The sequence below is a fragment of the Mastomys coucha genome, unplaced genomic scaffold (genome assembly GCF_008632895.1).
Source record: "Mastomys coucha isolate ucsf_1 unplaced genomic scaffold, UCSF_Mcou_1 pScaffold13, whole genome shotgun sequence".
Taxonomy (NCBI): domain Eukaryota; kingdom Metazoa; phylum Chordata; class Mammalia; order Rodentia; family Muridae; genus Mastomys; species Mastomys coucha.
In genome coordinates, this window is record NW_022196895.1 from 53,843,811 (window position 1) to 53,864,410 (window position 20,600).

Consider the following 20,600-nt stretch of genomic DNA (forward strand, 5'->3'; position numbering starts at 1 on the left):
TTTTATTTTTTTAAATCTGTCCACAAGACGGTGGTCCCATTCCGGATGATTTTAAATAGCCGCCTAAATGACATCACCTCTTGAACAGTGCCAATTAGAGAGTAACAATGCTAGCATTTAATTGAATTTTTACTATCTGCTCGGTGCTATCCTACATTAGCTGTGACAATGATCCTATGAGGTAAGTGTCCTTAAGATTATGATTTATTTTCGTGCAAGCAGTCTGAGACATAGTTAGTCCAGCTCATACAAGATTACAGGCTGGTCAAAGACATGACTAGGTTTTTTTTCTGGTTTTTTTTGTTTGTTTGTTTGTTTGTTTTTTCCTTCACATTCATGGCATATTCCAGCCCTTACAAAGCACTTTGCCTTCAGGCTCTTGCCATGAAGCCAGACTCTCCACTGTGACTACAGTGTTCCTGCTTCCCTTCTGGCCTCCCTGGATGCCATACTCTGGCACGTGCTCCAGCAAGGTCCCCTTCATTGCTGCCACAGGAATGACATTATTAACAACATTACTTTTCCAGTCTATGTTGCAGCTCCCAGGGTCACTCCATTAGACCCCGAGGTGCTCTCTAAAGTAACTCCTAACCAATCGCAAAACCTTATTTTTCTTAAAAGGCATAATTAGCACTATAGGACATTACCATGTCTGTCTGTTTCTTTATTTGTTCAGGCCGCCTTTTCCCAAGCCAGGGAGGAAGTGAGAGATTTGACCTCAAATGAAACCAGTTTATTCTGTACTGCCAGCACCACAAACACGGTGAACATTTCCTAAATATAATTAAGTTAATGGGTGACTCTTGTGTAAGGGCTTTCATGAAGCAGTGTGCTCCTTTTGATGGGGGATTTAAATCTTTCCCCTAAGAACTTCTCTAAAATACTCAGATATATTCCACTATCTTTTATTTGCTTAGTTTTCTTTTCATTTTTTTTAAAAAAAGGGATTATATTTGTAAGCATATTGTGAATAGCTGTCTTCCATTTGTATCATTTTACTGATCTGTTCTATATCCACATTTCTTTTTGTACTTTTTTAAAGATTTACTTATTATATGTAATTACATTGTAGCTGTCTTCAGACTCTCCAGAAGAGGGAGTCAGATCTCATTAAGGATGGTTGTGAGCCATCATGTGGTTGCTGGGATTTGAACTCAGGACTTTCGTAAGGGCAGTCAGTGCTCTTAACCACTGAGCCATCTCTCTAAGCCCTATATCCACATTTCTAATTGTGGTTTCTGTCATTTCTATTTTGTGAATGTGTGCACATACACGTATGCATGCAGACATGTTTCACATGTGTACACATGCGCATATGTGCATGTGTGTGTAGGTGCACACGGAGGATGGAGTAACCATGATATCTTCCCCTTTTGTGTTCCAGTTTTTTTTTTTTTTTTTTTTTGAGAGTCAGGGTGTCTCCCGAAACCTGGTTTTCATCATTTGGCTAATCAGCAAGTCCCAGAAATCTGATTTTCACTTCTCCAAAGCTAGCATGCCAGGTACTCACTGATGAACTCAGATTTTGTTTGGCTGTGGTGGGGTGGACTCAGGTCCTCATGCCTGCACAGTATGTACCTCACCTTTACTGTTCGAGCCATCTCTCCAGCATCACTCCCTCATCCCGTTTCTCCATTCTTTCTAAAGAGGTTTCTAAACTCCTATGTGGGCCCATTTCTTTTGTGAGCTTCTATCATTGTTGTCCTTTCTTCCACATTTCAATAGCTTTAAAACTATTCAGGGGTCTTTAATTATCTTCCTCAAAGATTGTTAAAGTGATTTTTTTTTTTCCAAATCATCCTTCCCTTCCAGTTGTCTAGAGTCCACTTCTTATCTTCCTTCCCGGCTTTCCCTCTGTTCGGCCTTCATTACTCACATATTCGTGTAAACTGTTCAGTCTTGTTGAAAAAGTAACCCAGCAGGTCAATAGTGTAAAGCAGAATCTATAGTTTCAACTCATTATATATCATATATATATCATATATATATATATCTTATGAATGTCTTCAATAAATCTGTCATGGTTTCTGTCCCTGGGGCATTATACTAAATCAGATGACCTCTGCAGTCAAAGTCAGAAAGCACATAGACTCTCAGAGTCTCATAGACTCACATAGAGAGTCTTAGATTCTCTAGTGTCTGCTTCGTCCCTGACCTTTCGTCCTCTCTCTAGAAATGCCCATGTCTGGCCCTGTTTGTCTATAATTAAACAGCATGGTGCCAACCCATCACTGATGCCTGCCTTTCTGGGGACTGCAGGGTGGAATGGGGCCTGCACAAAAATGCTCCCATGTCTCTCGTCCACTATGCCCCTGATCTTCTAAGCAAACCTCTGAAAATGGAAATAGCTGGATAAGGTCTGAGGGACAACGCACCCCCAAACCACTGCGCTGTGGTTGGAACTGTAAGCACTGGTTAAAGACGCCCATCACCATCTGCTGTGGCTGAGTCTTTAAGTCAAGATAGCCCAGGACTCATCCCCCCTCCCACGACATTTCTCAAATCTTCAAGGTTGAGGAGGACAGCTCTTTATGCCACCGTTAAGATAAACACTGCCTTCTTCTAGATTACAATCTCACATGCTTATAAATGCATTTTGACCAAATTTAATCATCCCCATATATATTTTTTCCTGATGATTAGATTTTGTTACTTGTGACTTGTTCAAGAAGTGATTGTTTGATTACAATATAGGGCAGGATCAAGTTTCCTTTGTGGGGGCTTTTTTATGTCCTCCATAAAGTCCCTTGCTTCTCATGGACTCTGAGAGACTGTCTTGGACTCTGATGCCATGAATGTGCATTTTTCATTTTGACTTTATTTTCCACCTGAAATTTTACAAACACTTTATTTTTTCTAGTATTTTGTTATTTGTGTGGGATTTCTAACTGTGAAACCATAATGACCTATCCCATAGCATTTTATAATGAAAAGCTTGAGGATCTGAAAAACTCTTTAAGAACCTGTACATTCTATCATAAAAATACACGATAAAAGATGCAAGTCCCGAGGCCCGCCACAGTGGCTCCAGCTTGTGGCACCGGCGGCACCTGGGATCACGTATTCAAACCCGGTGTCTTAGGAACAGCAATCAAGAAGGTTCTCTCCTCCTTTCTACACATTACAATTTTGCTTCATGCTAGATTTGAGTAACATATGCTTAGACTTTGGAGCCTAGGTGAATTCCTCAAAAATGGACAAGTGTTATATGGATAGTGGTTTTGAATCAACTGCTATGTAACTAAACTCCTAATATGGGACTTGAAAAAAAAAAAAGGACAAGAACAACAACACAGTGACCTTCATCAATAGAGTTTGTTAAGTCACAAGACATTCCATGCCATAATGTGAATATTGAATGTACCCTAAAGGCGGGTACGCTAAAGGTTGGCCACCAGATGGTGATACCGGGAGGTGGTGAAACCTCAAGGAGATGGAGGAGAGTTAAGAGGGTGCCAGGGTCACTGGAGACTTGCCCCCCGCCCCCCACCAAGGGGGCGCTGGAACCCCAGTCCCAGCCTCCCTCCAGCTTTTTCGTTGATGGGATGAGTGCTTTCCCTCTTGCAGTGAGATGCCTGGGCATAACTTCAAAGCGTGGGCCCACTGGTCACGGACTAGACAGTCCGTAGCTGTGAACCACAACAACCTGTTTTCTTTATTCACTGTCCCAGGCAGTTAGGGGCGACGACAGGAAGAGGGCAGATATGTTAGAGTTTTAGGTGGAATTTAATGGGGTGCTGCTTTTTTGAAGGTCTATGCTATCTATACGTGTTCTTTAGGAATTCACTCCTGTCAAAGATCAAAATCATCAGATAAAGATAAAAACCACTCAAGACTAATAACCTTTAATTGAGATATCTTTCTTGGTGGTTCACTCCTGGGGTGACCCATGATTTTTCTTTTTAAAGCATTTCCTATGTCTTCGACATGCTTGCTTACGTACCTACAGGAAACATGCTCTTACTTGGAGTTTCTTACAAAAGGACACATTATTTTACATGGCTTTGCTCCACGTTTATTGGTATTTCTGAATCTGGATGTACATATATTTATCATACTCATTTTAACAGCTATGTGTATTTTCTAGTATACACACGCCACTGTGCATCTATCTGTGTGTCTATGATGGCTATTTGGGTTTCATTCCTTTATTTTTTATTTTTATTTTTTTTGCTAGAACAAACAGCATAACGCTGTATGCCCTGTATTTCTTTTCCTGTGGTGGCTTCATTTTTTTAAAATGAGCTTTACTGAGGTATAATTTGTATGCCATAAAACTTGTAAGTATGCAGTTTAATGGTTTTTGGTCAATTACAGGCTTGTACAACTGTCACCACAGTGTAATCTTATAGCATTCCCATCCCTTATAGGCATCCCGGGTGTCCACTTGCAGCCCCTCCCTCCCTCCCTGTTCTAACTTTGAGTAGCAGGCAACTGTGTGGAGATTCATTTTTAAGAAATCTTTTTTGTTTGTTTTATTTTTATTAGATATTTTCTTTACTTACATTTCAAATGTCATCCCCTTTCCTTGTTTCCCCTCCCAAAACCCCCTATCTCCTCCCCATTCCCATGCTCACCAACCTACCCATTCCCACTTCCCTGCCCTGGTATTCCCCCTACATTGGGTCATCGAGCCTTCACAGGACCAAGGGCTTCTCCTCCCACTGATGCCCAACAAGACCATCCTCTGCTGTATATGCGGCTGGAGCCATTGGTCCCTCCATGTGTACTCTTTGGATGGTGGTTTAGTCCCTGGGAGCTCTGGGGAGGTACTGGTTGGTTCATATTGTTGTAAGAAATCTTATTCTTTATTTTGGTATTCGCTTTTGAAGAAACAGGAAAATTAATGATGATTGCTGCTTCTTTACAAAAAAGACCTCAGTTTTCCTAGGTAGTGGGGGTTGGCAGGGGAGTAGCAGACTCTCAGTAAAAACAGCCCCTGTTCTCAGGCTACAGTGTAGTGTAGTACAGTGTGTAGTGGGCTACAGTGGCTCAGGTGACAGACAGTGCTTTAGAAAAGAAGGACACAGAAAATGACCGCAGTAGCTGTGACATGCTTGCATGAGGCCAGACTGGCATGGGCCATGAAGTAATAGCTCTACCTCATCCCTTTAAAAATGAGTGCGTTGAAGCTCAGCAGTGTTAGGTGATGGGGAGAGACGATGCTGCTGGACTGCTCCTTATCTACTCCCCTCACTCACAGGAGGACACCAAGGTGAGACTGTTAACCTTAAACTTTCATTTGGCTGCATGGGTAGAGGTACACATCTAAGTTTGATGGTTTAGACTCACAGAGGCTCACAAATAACACCCTCCCCACACAGTTTACAGCAGTGCGAAGACCCCCCCCCCCCAATGCATGATCCAGAGCTTCGTGTGCTACCCTGGGCCCCCGAGATCATGAAGGCTAGCCTCAGTCCAGCCTGGAAAGGAGCTGGCTTAGGTTTAGCTCTCCTGGGATCAACGTTAGATCTGGCTTGGAGCGAGAGTGTTGCTCAGAGACCTTCGCTTGGGACTTACCTACACAGCCCTCTCCATCGGGCCTGCGGGCCATGCCAGGGGGGCAGACGCACATGAAGGTGCCGATCAGATTCTTACACATCATGCCTCTAGACTCACAGTCGTGCAGTCCCTCAGCACACTCATCCAGATCTAGAAGACATTAAAAATGCATCAGAAGGGGGAAAAAACAGTTAAACATTCTGTTTAGTGGGCTAGGCATAAAAAGAAGTCATACTTCTTCTCTTCTGACTCTTGTTATGTTGTCATAATGATGCCCACTCTTTCCAACATCTGGCTCTAGTCCAGATGTATAACACTTTCAGGACTGGTCCTTATAATAACGAGTTCAGGGAAGGGTGACTTTTGCTATAATAAGGGCCTGGGCCCGTGACAGCCATGGGATGATCCAGTCATCTTACCCCAGACTTTTAAGTGTCCTGTTATCCAGGAGATTAAGTCTACAGCAAAGCTGCCACATTTTGTGTGTGTGTGTGTGTGTGTGTGTGTGTGTGTATGTGTAAAACACTCTGAGAAAGATGCCCAGGAGAAGTCAATGGGTGAAGTAGGAAGCAAGTCAAGCTACAGCTCTCCCCTTGACAACGACCTTACCTTTACACATCTTTTGGTCTTCCCTGAGGGCGTAGCCAACTGGGCACGTGCATTCATAAGATCCAAAAGTGTTCATGCAGCGGAAAGCGCATAACAGCGGGTTCTGGGCACACTCATTGATGTCTGGCCAAAGAAATGGGCATGTGCTCGGTGTGAGAGACTCATTATATATCGCCTTCTTGATTATTTCTTTAAAGAAACACTAATGCGTCTTTCTCACAGGTCATATAGGAAGCAACAGGGTTCCAGGACTTTTGCTTCTGGTACATACAATATCGTACCTGGCAAAGCTGTCTTCCAGTAAGTTCACAGCTCTATGCTGAAGCTACCTGGAGCTACCTGGAGTGGTGGTGATGGGTAAACACTCAGGGCTAGGAAACTACAGGAACTAACATTAACGATTGGTTCGTCTCCTCCCCTCTTCCCTTCTCCTGACCCAGCACCCTATGGGCGACCAGCATCCTGCCGGTGGCAGCCTGGTTGCTAAATCTAAACTTCCCAATATTCTGTCCAGGGGACACAATCTTGAGGTCGCTATGCTGCTCCAGAGTGAATGAAGTTCTGAAAAAGGAGCGCCAGAAAAGAGAAATGGTGTACTCTCTTCCTTCCTGTGCACATAGCCTAGACTGTTGACTGTAGTATGCATGCTTGGGACAAACCCCAAAGAGGCTAGCTAGCTTGTAGGTTCCAAGGGTAGAACTGAAACTCGAGCCTTCATAGGCCTGAGCAGGCTGCGATGATGTCTACACCAGTTATCTCTGCGAAAGGGGAAAAAAGGCGTGAGCATAGTGTCACTGAGTCCACGATGTATCCTTCCCAATATCCAGAGGACAAATTAAAAATTAACCACTCTAGTGAGAAAACACGAAAATAGAGAAAACATAACGGAGTCTTAAAGACAGGGAAAGTGATGAAGGTCAGTCCTGAGCCGCTCAGGGGCTGCTGTCAAGAGCTGAGGGGCGTAGAAGAACTCCTGGGCCTGCTTGATGAGGTGAAGGACGCCGTACCCGTGATGAGTACGAACTGGAGGATAACACAGTGACTAAAGGTGGAGACAATTCTCAGAGACTAATTCTGTATTCTCAAAGGAAGAGCACAGATGATTCTCAGGGCAGGAGGACTTGCCTTCACAGTTCATCATGGGCCCTGGCTCAAAGCCTTCATTGCAGTTGCATTCGAAACTCCCGATCACGTTGGTGCACGTTCCGTTCCCGCAGGGATTGCCGATGGAGCACTCGTCGGTGTCTGCAAGACAAGAGTGAGCTGTGCTGAGGCCCAGACACGTTTCAAGGGCATGGTGACACCCCCTGCCCCCATCCGGCACCCAGCACCTTCCCTCTGGCCCTGGTCAGCCTTTACATAAAGTGACCTGAAGGGCCACTTTGTTCTCAGTCCCAGATGGTAATGCTCTGGGCAGCAGTCCCAAATCCAGAGACTATATGTGGACATCTGCTTCAAGAAGTACGCACAGACATAAAACAAAACGGATAATTCTCTTAGTTACTCTTCTACTCAGGCTTCATCAATTATTTCTTTGTTTGTTTGTTTATTGCTTGCTTGTTTGCTTGGTTTAAATGCTAGGGACCAAACTAAGGCCTTGTGTATGCAAAGCAAATATAACCAATCATTGAACTATATCCCAAGGCCTTAGAGATTGTATATTTGGTTAAAGACAGATAGGAAACTCCATCCTCATAATGAGTCAAGTTGCATGGCAAAATGTAGGAGAGATAAAGATATTGTTATCAGCTCATCTTGGTTTTCTAAATCTTACCACCACCACTGAGGCTACCCCAGGGGCCTTTGGGCAGATAGGAGAATACGACAGGCCATCTGAACTATGGCAAAGAGAGCCAATACTCACCCACACACCGGACTCCAGTGTAATCCAGGTTGTAGCCCATTGGACACTCACATCGGAAAGATCCATCAGTGTTGATACACTGACCGTTTGAGCAAATGCCTGGGCTCTCAAGACACTCATTGACATCTAAAATATAACACTTCTCATGAGCTCACTCATACAAAAAGATATGTTAATATCTACTAAGCACACATCTAACATGAATGGAACATCCATACTTCTTTTGTCAGAAAAACATATTTCACATATCAGTACAGTCATATGGCACACACACACATATATAATATATATGGTTCATAAACTATTATAATCATTCTTTAGGTATAACACACTACAGGGCATTCTAAAACTGGCATGATTTATAAAATGAACATTTATTTATTTTTATAAACTGTGACAGTAAAAATAAGTGATGCCAAAGCCTACCTTCACGTGTGTCATGAAGACTAGGGACTGTCCCGTGGCCATATGGACACAGATCCTGGAAGGCAACTACAGAGAAACCAATTCTCCATCACTCAAGAGATCCATGTTAAGAACCAGTTAATGCTGTACAACTCCATCTTTAACAGGGGTGTGTTCTTTTCTTTTCTTTTCCTTTCCCCCTCTCTCCCTCCCCCTCTCTCTCCCCCTCTCCCTCCCTCCCCTCTCTCTTCCTCTCTCTCCCTCCCTTCCTCTCTCTCTCCCTTCTTTCTTCCCCCTTTCTCCCCCTCCCTCCCCCTCTCTCTCTTCCCCTCCTTCCCTCTCCCTCTCTCTCTCTCTCTCCCCCTCCATCCCTCCCCCTCTCTTTTTTTCTCTCTCTCCCTCCCTCCTTCCCCCTTCTCTCCTGGTCTGTTGTTTTGCAACAGAGTCTGAAATTTACCCTGTAGACAGGGCCAGTCTTTTCTTCCTCCTGAACTTGGCGTAAAGGTTCACACCACTGCCCCTGGCCATTTTGTTTTGTTTCAATACCCAACACTGAGCAGCCTCAGAGAAGGCTATCGGAGCTTCTACTGAGGTACCACCAACCCTGGGGACTCTGGCTCTGACTAACACCAGGAAGTCCAAAAACTTCCCCGTCCTTTAAACACAGAAACCACTCCTAATCTGGTGACCCTCCCCAGGGTGATCTCACTGGGAGTTACTCTACAGAACACTGGTGCTGATGGGTCCTTTGGGAGCTTTTGGGTCACTGTGTTGATTTTAGTTCTCAGCATCTTACATAACATTATGAGAACCACAGCCCATGAAATTATACTGACATGGGGTTTTCTTATCTATGTATTTCCTTTTGATGGTAAAGATTAAATTCTAGCCTTGCTGGTGTTCAGTCGATGCTCTAATGCCAAGCTAGTCTTTAGCACTTTCAACGTGCGACTTGTGAAGCTATGTGGAGTTTAATTTCCATCCTCTCCCTGCCTCTTCTGCCCGGGCCTCTGCAGTTAAGTCTTCAGAGTGCAAGTAGTACTAACGCTTTGAAAGGAAAGATAAGTGGGTGGTCTCAGTGTACACGTGCTGGACCTGAATGTTGGGGGAGTCTTGCCAAGTAGCTGCTCCCAGAACCACTGATAGAGTTCTATGCAAAGGTATAACTCCCCCTTCCACATAGTAACAACACAAGGTTCTCTCTCTCTCTGTCTCTCTCTGTCTCTGTCTCTCTGTCTCTCTCTGTCTCTGTCTCTTTCTGCTCTCTCTCTGTCTCTCTCTGTCTCTGTCTCTTTCTGCTCTCTCTGTCTCTGTCTCTCCCTGCTGTCTCTGTCTTTGTCTGTCTGTCTGTCTGTCTGTCTGTCTGTCTGTCTGTCTGTCTGTCTCTCTATCTATCTGTCCGTCTGTCTGTCTGTCTTTCTCTCTCTCTCTCCCCCCGCCGCCATTGCTCTCACCTTCATCATCTTTGGGGCACAGCTCGCACGGGTCCCCCCAGCCCTCGCCTGGCATCTTGCTGCAGCAGCATTTTGCTTTGGTGGTGTTGAAGGCTTTGGGTACAGAGCACTTTCCGTTTTCAAAGTTGGTGAAGCAGAAGCTCTGGCGAGTATCTGATTGGGGAAAGCAAATGTCACGGCTCCTCACTGCTCTTCAAACCAGACGAACAATATGGATACAACTGGTTCTGACCGAACATTTCTCATGGGCAGGACACAGGGCACACACAAGATCAGCAGTTAAGAGATGGGCCTGGGCCTTCTCCATGACTCACTTTCATTTGCTAGCTTAAACTGATCAGCATACAAGATGTATATTATATCTCAAATGCTTTTATGATGTGTTTGGGGATTTGTAAAGTTAGCCTCAGTCGGGAACATATTCCCACAGTCTCCCCCTTTCACTGTCCCACTAAAGCTGTATAAAAGCAATGAATTTAACTTTCAGTAAATTAAACTGTGCCCAAGGCGACTCGTGTACTGATAAATAACAGTCCATGCCAGGAGCCATTTCGTTACGATAAAGGGAGACAATTTTCCTTTTAGAATAAAATCAGAGAGTATGCATTAATGGCGTTAACAGAGTGTTCTACGGGCTGTCCGTCTGAGTCCCTACTGAGAAATCTGGGTTGCAGTCGCAGACGGTTTGTTACGAGTAGACTGTAGTTTGTCATAAGAAAGCCCTAGCATGATGAAGAGAGAAGGTGAGAGATGAGGTCAGTCTGCCACTTACCGAAGCATCTCCGCCCGTTGTCAGACAGGACGAAGCCGGGGGGACAGATGCACTGGAAGCCCCCTGGGGTGTTGGTGCAGGAACCAAAAAGGCAAATGTTGGGGTCCTCATCACATTCATTTATATCTACAGAACAGTAAGAGTTTGTTAATCAATATTCCTTCCTACAGCTGAAAATAAATCTACTTGTCCATACTGCAACAGTCATTCATTAAAGGGTATCTGCTGATGGAACTACAGATGACACTATGCATTTGGCCTATTTATCCTTGTAAGGTAAATTGTTGCTAGCTGTCTGCGAGCCTCGTGCAAGGTTCTGTGAGAGACCATTTCAAGGGAATAAGGGCAATAGCACCTGTACATAGGCACGGGTATACACACACCATGCACACATACATACATACCACACACATACTATATATGAGTACATACTTCCCACCATGCACACACATAGCATACACAATACACACATTTACATACACACACACACAAATACACATATACTTGCTATACATGAATACTGTCCACAGACGTACCACACCACATACACACAGACTTATACACTATCCTACACACACACACACACACACACACACACACACACACACACACACCACACTATTGTGGTTAATACTGCTAGTTTTAGAGAAAGGAATTGATGGACAACAGAATTTCTTTGTTACTTTGCTGTAAAATCATCTGTGTATATACATACACAAATAAGAATTTCTCTTTCATATCTCCCAAACAAAATTTAACAAAATGGCAGAGATAATCTTAACCTTTCAAGAAACTTTTTACCAAGTTGATTTGACTATTTGACTATGTTTTTATTATCTTGGCTAGTAAAATGAGACCAAATCTTATATAAAAAAAACTATATGTACTAACCAGGATGACTAGGGATACTCCCAATACCTAATCGCTTGGTCTGAAACACAGTTCAATTCTATGAAGTCCATAACCCTTTTCACTTTGTAACCGTCTCAAATATGAACATCTGAACTATTTATCTTTAGGATCTTGACAAGGGTGATAGAATCAAAGCCTCAGAGACAAAAACATCCCTTGTGATCCTTTTGTGCTAGGAAAGCCTTGCTTAGATGCTGCTGCTTCCGATGCCAATCATGCAGTAAAACCAATTCCCAGAAGGAGAAATCAAGTGTGCTGTGCAGAGGTCGCCCTTGTCATGTCTGTGGGGCATTCTGAGACTCCATTCTGAGGCTGAACAGTGTTCTGTGCTGGCAGCTTCAGTAGAAGACATCAGCAATCTAAAGGGATTAATATTTTCTATTTTTGTAGAAGTAGTGCCTTCCCAAGAGGGGAAACATCAAGAGAACCATCAAGGTTTCTGCTTCATATTTTCATGAGCCTGGACACCTTTAATAGCTATTGTAAATTCATGTGCCAAAGATTACATTGTAGACATTTTTAAAATGTAGTGGACAGTCTTTCCTGACATTTAGAACGCAGCTACGGATTATGATGAAAATTCCTTGACTAGCAGTAAGACTTCTGTTGATGAAAACAAGCCCACATCCCTAAGCTGCTAACCCGACCATTTTTGATGGTTCAATAAAACAGATGCAGGCAGCCATGTGTTTAACCCCGGAGGCTGTACGTGCACAGTGGCTGGGGTTGATGTTTCTTTTTCTCCCTGATGCCCCATGACCTCGGAATGAACCCCGATCCTCACCAATGCAGTTTTCACTTTTCACTTCATATCCGGGAGGACAGATGCACCTGAAGGAGCCCTCCAAATTCTGACAGGTCCCAGGAGAGCAGGAGCCAGGAAGTGCGACACACTCATTAGTATCTTTAGAGAGAAAAGAAGGCCAAAAGAAAAAAAAATGTAACCCAGGCACATGACAATCATTGCAGACATCTGTCTGTTAAATGACAGGAATATAGATTCCACTTGGGCCTCTGATCTGCTGGGTCACCATGGACAAAGGCACCCTGTCACTCCTCCGATATCGTAGCTGGTTCCTAAGGTTGATAATCCTTATGATTCGTTTCTTCACATATGCTTGTTGAGACATAGCCTCATGCATTGTCCCCAGTAAAAACTCTCCCTACAATGTCTTCCCAACTGGCAGTTACTACCCCGACACAAGTCATGGCGGTCCTGCAATCTGATGATAAAGTGTGGGTGAGCTGAGTATGCATGCGGGGGTTCACACTGTCTCATCGGGATGAGCAGCTTCAGTTCCTCACCGATACAGTTTTTGCCGTCGGGGGTAAGCTCGTAACCCTCGTTGCACAGACACTTGAAGGAGCCGATTTCATTGAAGCAGCGTCCGTTTCTGCACACCTGGCCAAAAAACGAGCTGCACTCGTCGATGTCTGCAAAGCAAAGAGGAGTCAGTGCTTCAGGAGGGAGCGTGTTGACGCACATAGACAAAAGGTCCACACTGCACTCTAATAACAGGAAAGAAAATGGCGCATGTTTTAAGGACGGGATCCCTGAACAGGAACACCGATGGCCTCCTCGTCTTTTTTAAGGGTGTGAGCTATAATTTAGACATTTATAAACAGGTAGAGCTTTACAGGTTGAAAGTGAATCTTTCCATTTTTTTTTCTTCCAGTTGGAAAGCATGCCTTTTGGCAGAGGAGAAAGGACTATGGGATGTAACCCAACTGAATAATTTGCAGATCTTTTACCTGTACATAAGGATTGTACACAAATGACAAAGGGAATAGACCGGTGTTACCCTTTTTCTTATATTTACTCCACTTCCTTGGGGAGCCTCTCCAGCATCAGTACACATGTCCTAAGTTTATGCTATTGTGAGGCAAAAGCTGAAATCCCATACCAAGCACAGTTGCGGTTTGAGGGTTCATCTCAAAAACCTGTCTGCTGACCTTTTTTTGTATTTTTTGGTATATAGGCTTTTGAAGCTGATAGAGAAGCAAATTTTAAGACACAGACGTGTGTGTAGAAATCTGCGGGGGCTCAAGTGTAGAGTAGGAACAAGGTCATACAACTTGTGAGGTAGCATGGGAATAAGAGAGAGTCCCTCTCTGTCTCACCAAGAGGGACAGAGAGCCTAAGCTATAAATCAGTCTCGATCCACTTACAGACATCTCAGTGACCTTTTTCCCTGACAGGCTGGATTTGTTGAGAAAGGGCTGGAAACGGAGATTGCCGAGGGCAACCTACGGCTGTAGCACATTTAACAACAAAAGTCACCTGTGCTCTTGGTTTTATTTATTTATTTATTTTTATTTCGGTACAATCTGTAGGGATAAAGGAGGACGGAGGACAAACGGACAGAAAGACTTACCTAGGCAATCGTTGTTGTGAGTGAGCTCGAAGCCAGGGTAACACAGGCAGTTGTAGGATCCAACAGTGTTCTTACAGGTCCCGTTTCCACAAGGGTGCCGCTCGCACTCATCAACATCTACCAAGAAGAACTCAACTTTTACCTAGAACTGGTCATTCACCTTTTAGCATTTTCTTGCCCCCACTACTCGTTACCTAGTTCCCCCTCAGGAACCCATGCTAGGGACCCATGTTTATCTAATAAAAATAAGAATGTGAAAAGGAGAGACAGATCAAAACGAATAAACTTACGAAATAGAGAACAGTTTAATTTCTTACTGGTCTGTACAGTTCTCGGCAACAATGGGTAGAGAGGCATGTCACTGGCAGAGGTGTTGCCTAGCACCGGCTTGCTTGTTAAGTATTAAAGCATTCTTAACACTTGTTAAAGAATTTATGTATCTTCATTTTATAGGGAAAACTTTAGCTCTTTTGATGAAATAGAGAAATCCAAGTACGAGTTTGTTTAGAATTTAGTCCTGAGCGTTTCAAAAGTCCTGGCATGAACAGTTAGCAAGGTTATCCTAGACAGGAGACAGAGGGTCTGAAAGGATCAGTTTCGGCACAGGATGCCCCACAACCAAGCTCTCAGCACAAAGAAGACTTATGTACCCTAGAGGGACAAAGGCCATGGAATAAGGGACAAAGACAGGAGATAGAGGACAAGGAAAAGGGGGAAGGAAATGAGGGAGAGGGGACAGGGGTATTTGTCTAGGAGGGGGACAAAGGACTCCTCTTGATAGAGAGGAGACAGGTACGGCCCATAGGCAAATGGCGGTTGGTGGTTTATAAAGGTAAAGGGGGAGACCCATGTTAGGATGCGGTGATTTATTTTGGTTGGGAATGTTAATGAGGGCACCTTAAATCCCTTATTTGATTGCTTGACTTCAGTACTTAGAAAGCTAGACCTTGGGAGTCAGTCTCAGGTGGAGGAAGTGGCCAAACAAGGGAGCCGACCTTGGTGGGTAGCTTTAGGAATGCAATCTAATGGTTTTTTTTTGTTTGTTTGTTTTTGTTTTTGTTTTTTAACAATACAGAGGGAATCAGGGAAGACAAGGCCTGCCAGAGCCATGCTTGTCATACTTGGACTGGCTAGAGTCCCTTTAGGGCCTTTGTGCTGGGAGGCCAGCCTGCAGAGAGCCATCAGACAAGGAGCAGACACAGCTCTTTGGAAGGAGAGCCATGTCGGAGAGCCTGAGGATCTCACTGACTTGTAACATGGAAGAACTGCTAATATTGGGGCAGATTTTTCCCATATGAATATCTGAGTCGTAAATATCACAAATTTGGGGGGGGGCGGGGCAGATTATACTCTCTGGAAGAGTATAGAAGAACCCCATGTCTCCTGTAAGCAAGCATTCCCACAAAGTGCATGGACAGGGAACTGGAACTTGTGATATCCTTCACATAAGCACCAGTTAGGGATTTTCCTGTCATTCTGGGGCAGCCCATGGTGGGAAGGTGTGCTCAGGGAGCAGTGGGTAAACTGAGGCTTTCCACAGATGCTCCTCATTGCACAGATACCCCACGAAGGGAACGATTCCACACTATTGAAACCCGGCTTTCACATCCACTTATCAAGCATCTAGAATCCCCAAAGATTGGGCACACAGCCTTGGGGTTTCCACACAGAGAACGTGCTACATCTGGGTAACCAAGTTTTAAATTTAAAATTTCCTCCTTCAAATATGAAGCTTAGAGAGGAACTCTGGCAGGGACCCAGGGCCCTGCTGACATCAGAGTTAGGACACTGTGGCAGTCCCAGCTTCAGGGCACCCTCCCCATGCACCTTTGGAAACATCCTAACCTCCACTCTCATTTCCCTATGCAGCCATTATGCTGGCTATTGGGAATCAATTTTAAAGACTCTGGCTATATTCACTTCTGCAATCATGTTAAGAGTTAAAGCTCAAATTGATGCTGTCAAACCCTAAGCTATAGTCTCTTTAAAAAGGATGTGTATTTGCACGGCGCTTAGGTTAATGTGGTCACCCTTTCAACTCCTTTGCACTTCAAAATGTGCCCTGTGTGGGTGATTCCCACCCACCCCCAAGTGTGCCTGAATGCACACCATCCCAGATGAGCTTCTGGAGCAAAATGCTGAGACTTGCTGAGCATTTGGAGAACCTACTATGGGATGCCTCTGCACAGAAGAACCTACTATGGTATGTCTCTGCTTGCCAATTTTTACATCAAAGCCTTAAACTGTTTATCATGGCAGGGACGTCATAGTTGTGGAGGTCATGTGACAGTGCCATCATCCGTCTTTAAGTCCCAGCCTCACGTCACTCCCTGGACCAGAACACCCTTCCTTCTCACCCATGCACATGGTCTGGTCTTGAGAAGCCTTGAAGCCATTGTTGCAGATGCACTGGTAACTCCCCTGCAAATCAACACACAGCCCATGACTGCAAACATTAGGGATCTCCAAGCACTCATTGCGATCTAAAACAGAGGAAAAAAAAAAAGAAAGAAAGAAAGAAGGAAAGAAAAAGAGAGAGAGTAAGGGACACATGTTATACATATCTGAGTTTTATTAAGATTCCTTCGTTTTGCACAGATGCGTTTCTCTAAGCTGCTATTAATTATTATAGACAGGCTGAGAATGAACCAGAAAAATAGCTGACTGAAAATAAGCAAGCCTTTCAAGGACCCAGCCCCCGCTTTTCAGTCATGCAAGTTTCATCGGTTGACTGGGACCTCAAGGATTCTATTTTCTACCAGGGAAATCCACCGAAGCAACCTCTTTGCTCAAACAAACTAATGTGAAAGATACGGTGGGAGCGCTTCAGTACGACGGATAGACTGAGTTAGTCAGTCCTTCTAAAGTCATCCTGAAAGCATGTTGTGGAGAGAAAGCAAAGGAGCCCTTTGAGAACAGGGGACCTGCAGACTGCTGGGGCTGATCACTGCTGGCCTCTTGCTTACCTACACAGGCCCCGTTGGGAGAGAGTTTGAAGCCGGCTGCACACTCGCAGCGGTAGCTGCCGGGGCTGTTGATGCAGTCTGCATTGCGTTGGCACAGATTGTCGCCGTTGCTGCACTCGTCAATGTCTGCAAGAGCAATAGGTCCAGGTGAACAGCCGTTCACTATCGCTTTGGGGTCACATTCATGTCCTCAGCTCTTAAACACGACCACAAGAGGTGGCACAAAACCGGACGCCCACCTCAAAGCCACTTATGAATAGCAAAGTCTTCGGGAGATGGATGTTTATTTCTCAGATTACCTTCACAGACTAAGAGCAGATCATTGTAACTGAAGCCTGTTGGGCATTCACAGCGGAAGCTGCCAATCTGGTTAATGCACACACCGTTTGCACAGATGCCCGGAATCTCTTTACACTCGTCAATGTCTGAAATGGAACGGATTTGGTAAAATACACGTGGTTCTCTGCCAAACGTCCTTACCACCTTACCCTGTAATGATGCTATGTGTAGCCAGAAATAGAAGTACATGCTCTCTGTTCAAGTCAAATACAAACTGGCATAAACGGCCTTGTGGTTTCTGAAGAACTAGAGACCACAGAGTGGTTAGTTTCCCTAAAGAGCTCTAGAACAGTGTAGGTGGTTTGTAAAACACAGCAAGTGACCTTAATTGGCAAGAGACCTTCTTGCCCTAGTTGGGGAAATTGAGCCCCAACCACAAGTTCTGTCGGGTCACCCAGATAGCTGCCATTCCTCTGATAAAGCTATGTTTCCTTAAGTTGATGTATTTTGTTTTACATTTACTCAAGTATATTGCTTCATAGAGACTTAAAATCATATTGCTTTAAACTATGAAGAAAAAAAATAGAATTAGCAACTGAAGTCCATTCAGAAGGAAGTAATTTATCCGAAAAGGAATTCTGTAATTTCATAATGAGATCACATGAAGGGGAGGATATACAAATATACTGAAACCTTAAGATCTACTTTTGAAAAGAGTAACTGGCAATTAGAATAAGGTGTGGGGCTGGAGAGGTGGTTCGGTCTGTTAGTGCTTGCCACATAAGCATAGGGACCCAGCTTCGAATCCCTAGTGTCCTCCCAAAAGTAGGGCACACTGTCATTTATCTATAATCTCAGGGCTGAGATGGGGAGCATTGGAGAGGGTAGATCCCTGGAGCTCCCAGCCAGTTTGCTTAGTTCAATAAGGGACCTTTATTCAGTGAGAGATCCTGTTTCAGAAAATAGTGTGGAGAGAGACGAGGGAAGACATTAGATGTCAGTCTCTAGCTTTTAATAAATACTGGCACATATGCACATATGTAACCGCACATATACACATGAGGCATGTCCATGCCCCCATACACAAACATGAGGTAGATTATTTAACCATGTAAAACAATATCCATGATGAGGGAAATCCACATTCTTGCATGGTATGCATGGAATATTGAGATTACAAAGTAATTATCATGATTTAATTGCTAGGCTATGCTGGTAGAATAGGACAGTTTTATTAACATTTGGCCAATGTATATAAGCATGGTTTCTTGGTTTATTAGCTAAGCATATTAGCCTGGAATCCAGATCACTTGATATTTGTGGTACTGCTGTATTGAGAGACACATGAGTACAAAATGTGATGGGTATGGATATGTTTCCATATGTATATATGTACATTCCCAAATACAATGGGGACAAACTCACCAACAGCTTTTCCTGTGTGAATGTCAAAGGTGAATCCAGGAATATTTCCACATATAGTTTTAAAGTCAGCTGTGGAATGAAGACATTTAAAATATCTTTATGCCATTATTTTCATCAACAAGAACAGTGTTATATTATTCACAGCCAGTCTTACATGGTAACCATGTGCATTTGATAACAACGTCTGCTTCTGCAAAGGGATGTCTGGGCATTCTCTATCACTAACTTTTTAATCAATCTGGTAGCAGAAGGTAAGCAACAATTTAAAAAGGCAAAACTTCTTCGGCAATTAAACTACTTTTTACCCCTTATGATAAAAGGGCTTTAATGATGGTTCAATCTGGGCTGCTGAGATGGCCCAGGGGTAGAAGCTCTTATTGAGCAAGCCTGGCTACATGAGGGGCAGCCCTGGAATCCATATTCAATTTATACAATATACAACTTATTTATTTAATATACAATTATTGATAAACCATGAATTTAAACAGGCAGTGACTGCACAAGGCACAGATGTGTGGAAAAGGTTTTGCAATGGAGACACAGGCCAGAGACGACCCATGAATGAGGCGAGATTTTTTTTTTCATCTTTTTAAAGCATGCCTACCTGCTGGAATGTGAAATTTGAGAAATAAAATGAACAGTCTGTCATGAGATGAAATACAAGGCTGTCAGGGTAATCCTTACCTATAATTCACCAAATCAACAGAAACTTAAAGGGACAGTGACTTGTTGGAGCAAAATGTTTTCAACGGCTGTTATGATACACATATGTACAACTCTACGGACTATAGTGGTAAAAATGGATATGGTGTGCAACTCTAAGTGCCATCAATATGAGACTTGCTCAATTCAATGATTTCTAATAGAGTAGCCACTTTCAGGTCAATCTGTCTATCATCTATCTATCTATCTATCTATCTATCTATCTATCTATCTACCTACCTACCTACCTACCTACCTATCTACCTACCTATTGTGGCTCACATATGGAGTAGCCCCTGCTGCTGTTGATGATCTCATCCTCCAGAGGAGTTATCAGAAAGAGTAAACCCCCTGCTTGGGTTTTACAAGTATCAGGTCAGAGTTCTGATGTACATATAGACCAGTCTCCCAAACCTAAGCCCTTCATTTCTTTTCATTGAAAAAAAAATTACATTTATTTTCCCATACCAGCAATCTGGGATTTGACTTATGGAGCTTTATAATCGAGAAGGGTAAGGATGCCTCCACCTCCTCTTATGGAACACAGATGGGCAAGAGAAGGCTAAACACACCCGTCAATGCTGCCTCGATGTGAAGGGGGTAGGGCCCCTGCCCAACTCACTCTTGGAATGCTTGGCCTCGAGCTTCATATCAAAGCTGCTATTTTTAGGCTGTGGAGCATTCAGAGGTTGGGCATACTAGGTGGAAGTCAGCCAGGAGGGGGTGTCTTTAGAGGTCACACCTGCTTCTGGCTCCTGTCTTTGTCCTCTGCCTCCTCATCTACACCCTCTGCATAAGATGGTGCTTTCAGCTTCTGCTACTTCGGAGCAAGCTGCTCTGCCCGGCTTTTAACCCCCGTGATGGGTTGTGACTTTCAGAAACCACCAGCCGAAATAAACCTGTCATCCCTAAGAAGGGTCCATCAGGTATTTTTGTCAAAGTGACAACAAAAAGTTGTCCACACCTCTCTCCTTGAGCTTATGTTAGCATCCTCACAACCGAAGTGTTTGAATGTATGCCACGTCAGTATTTGGTGACACATGCACAATCCACTTCTCACCTGTCCCCTCCAGTCAACTTCAGGCGTCTATGACTATGAAAAATTGCCTTCGTGTTCAAGGGCACTGTTTGTTCTTCTGCCGTCAGTTCCCAGCACCCACATGGCAGATCACAATCATCTATAGCTCCAGTTCTTGGAGAGTCAATGCCCCCTTCTGGCCTCTGAAGGTACCAGGCACAGAAAAACATAAAGACATCCATGCACATACAATACTAAAATAATTTTAAAACTGTGGTCATGTAAAGGTTCCTTGTGTGTTGTGTGGAAAACTGCAC

The 20,600-nt window shown here is 43.9% G+C and overlaps 1 protein-coding gene across 1 annotated transcript in view; it reads right to left on the bottom strand.

Moving 5' to 3' along the window:
• Window positions 1-20,600, bottom strand: part of Fbn2 (fibrillin 2) — a 211,239-nt gene that overhangs the window by 21,242 nt on the left and 169,397 nt on the right. The window contains exons 42-55 of the mRNA XM_031365738.1: window positions 18,564-18,632; window positions 17,159-17,284; window positions 16,860-16,985; window positions 16,251-16,376; window positions 13,894-14,010; window positions 12,824-12,952; window positions 12,303-12,422; window positions 10,607-10,732; window positions 9,835-9,987; window positions 8,402-8,467; window positions 7,976-8,101; window positions 7,237-7,356; window positions 6,112-6,234; window positions 5,521-5,652 (exon numbers count right to left, since the gene is read on the bottom strand). Coding sequence (XP_031221598.1) covers window positions 5,521-5,652; window positions 6,112-6,234; window positions 7,237-7,356; window positions 7,976-8,101; window positions 8,402-8,467; window positions 9,835-9,987; window positions 10,607-10,732; window positions 12,303-12,422; window positions 12,824-12,952; window positions 13,894-14,010; window positions 16,251-16,376; window positions 16,860-16,985; window positions 17,159-17,284; window positions 18,564-18,632 — 1,659 coding nt within the window. The remainder of the gene's footprint in view (window positions 1-5,520; window positions 5,653-6,111; window positions 6,235-7,236; window positions 7,357-7,975; window positions 8,102-8,401; window positions 8,468-9,834; window positions 9,988-10,606; window positions 10,733-12,302; window positions 12,423-12,823; window positions 12,953-13,893; window positions 14,011-16,250; window positions 16,377-16,859; window positions 16,986-17,158; window positions 17,285-18,563; window positions 18,633-20,600) is intronic.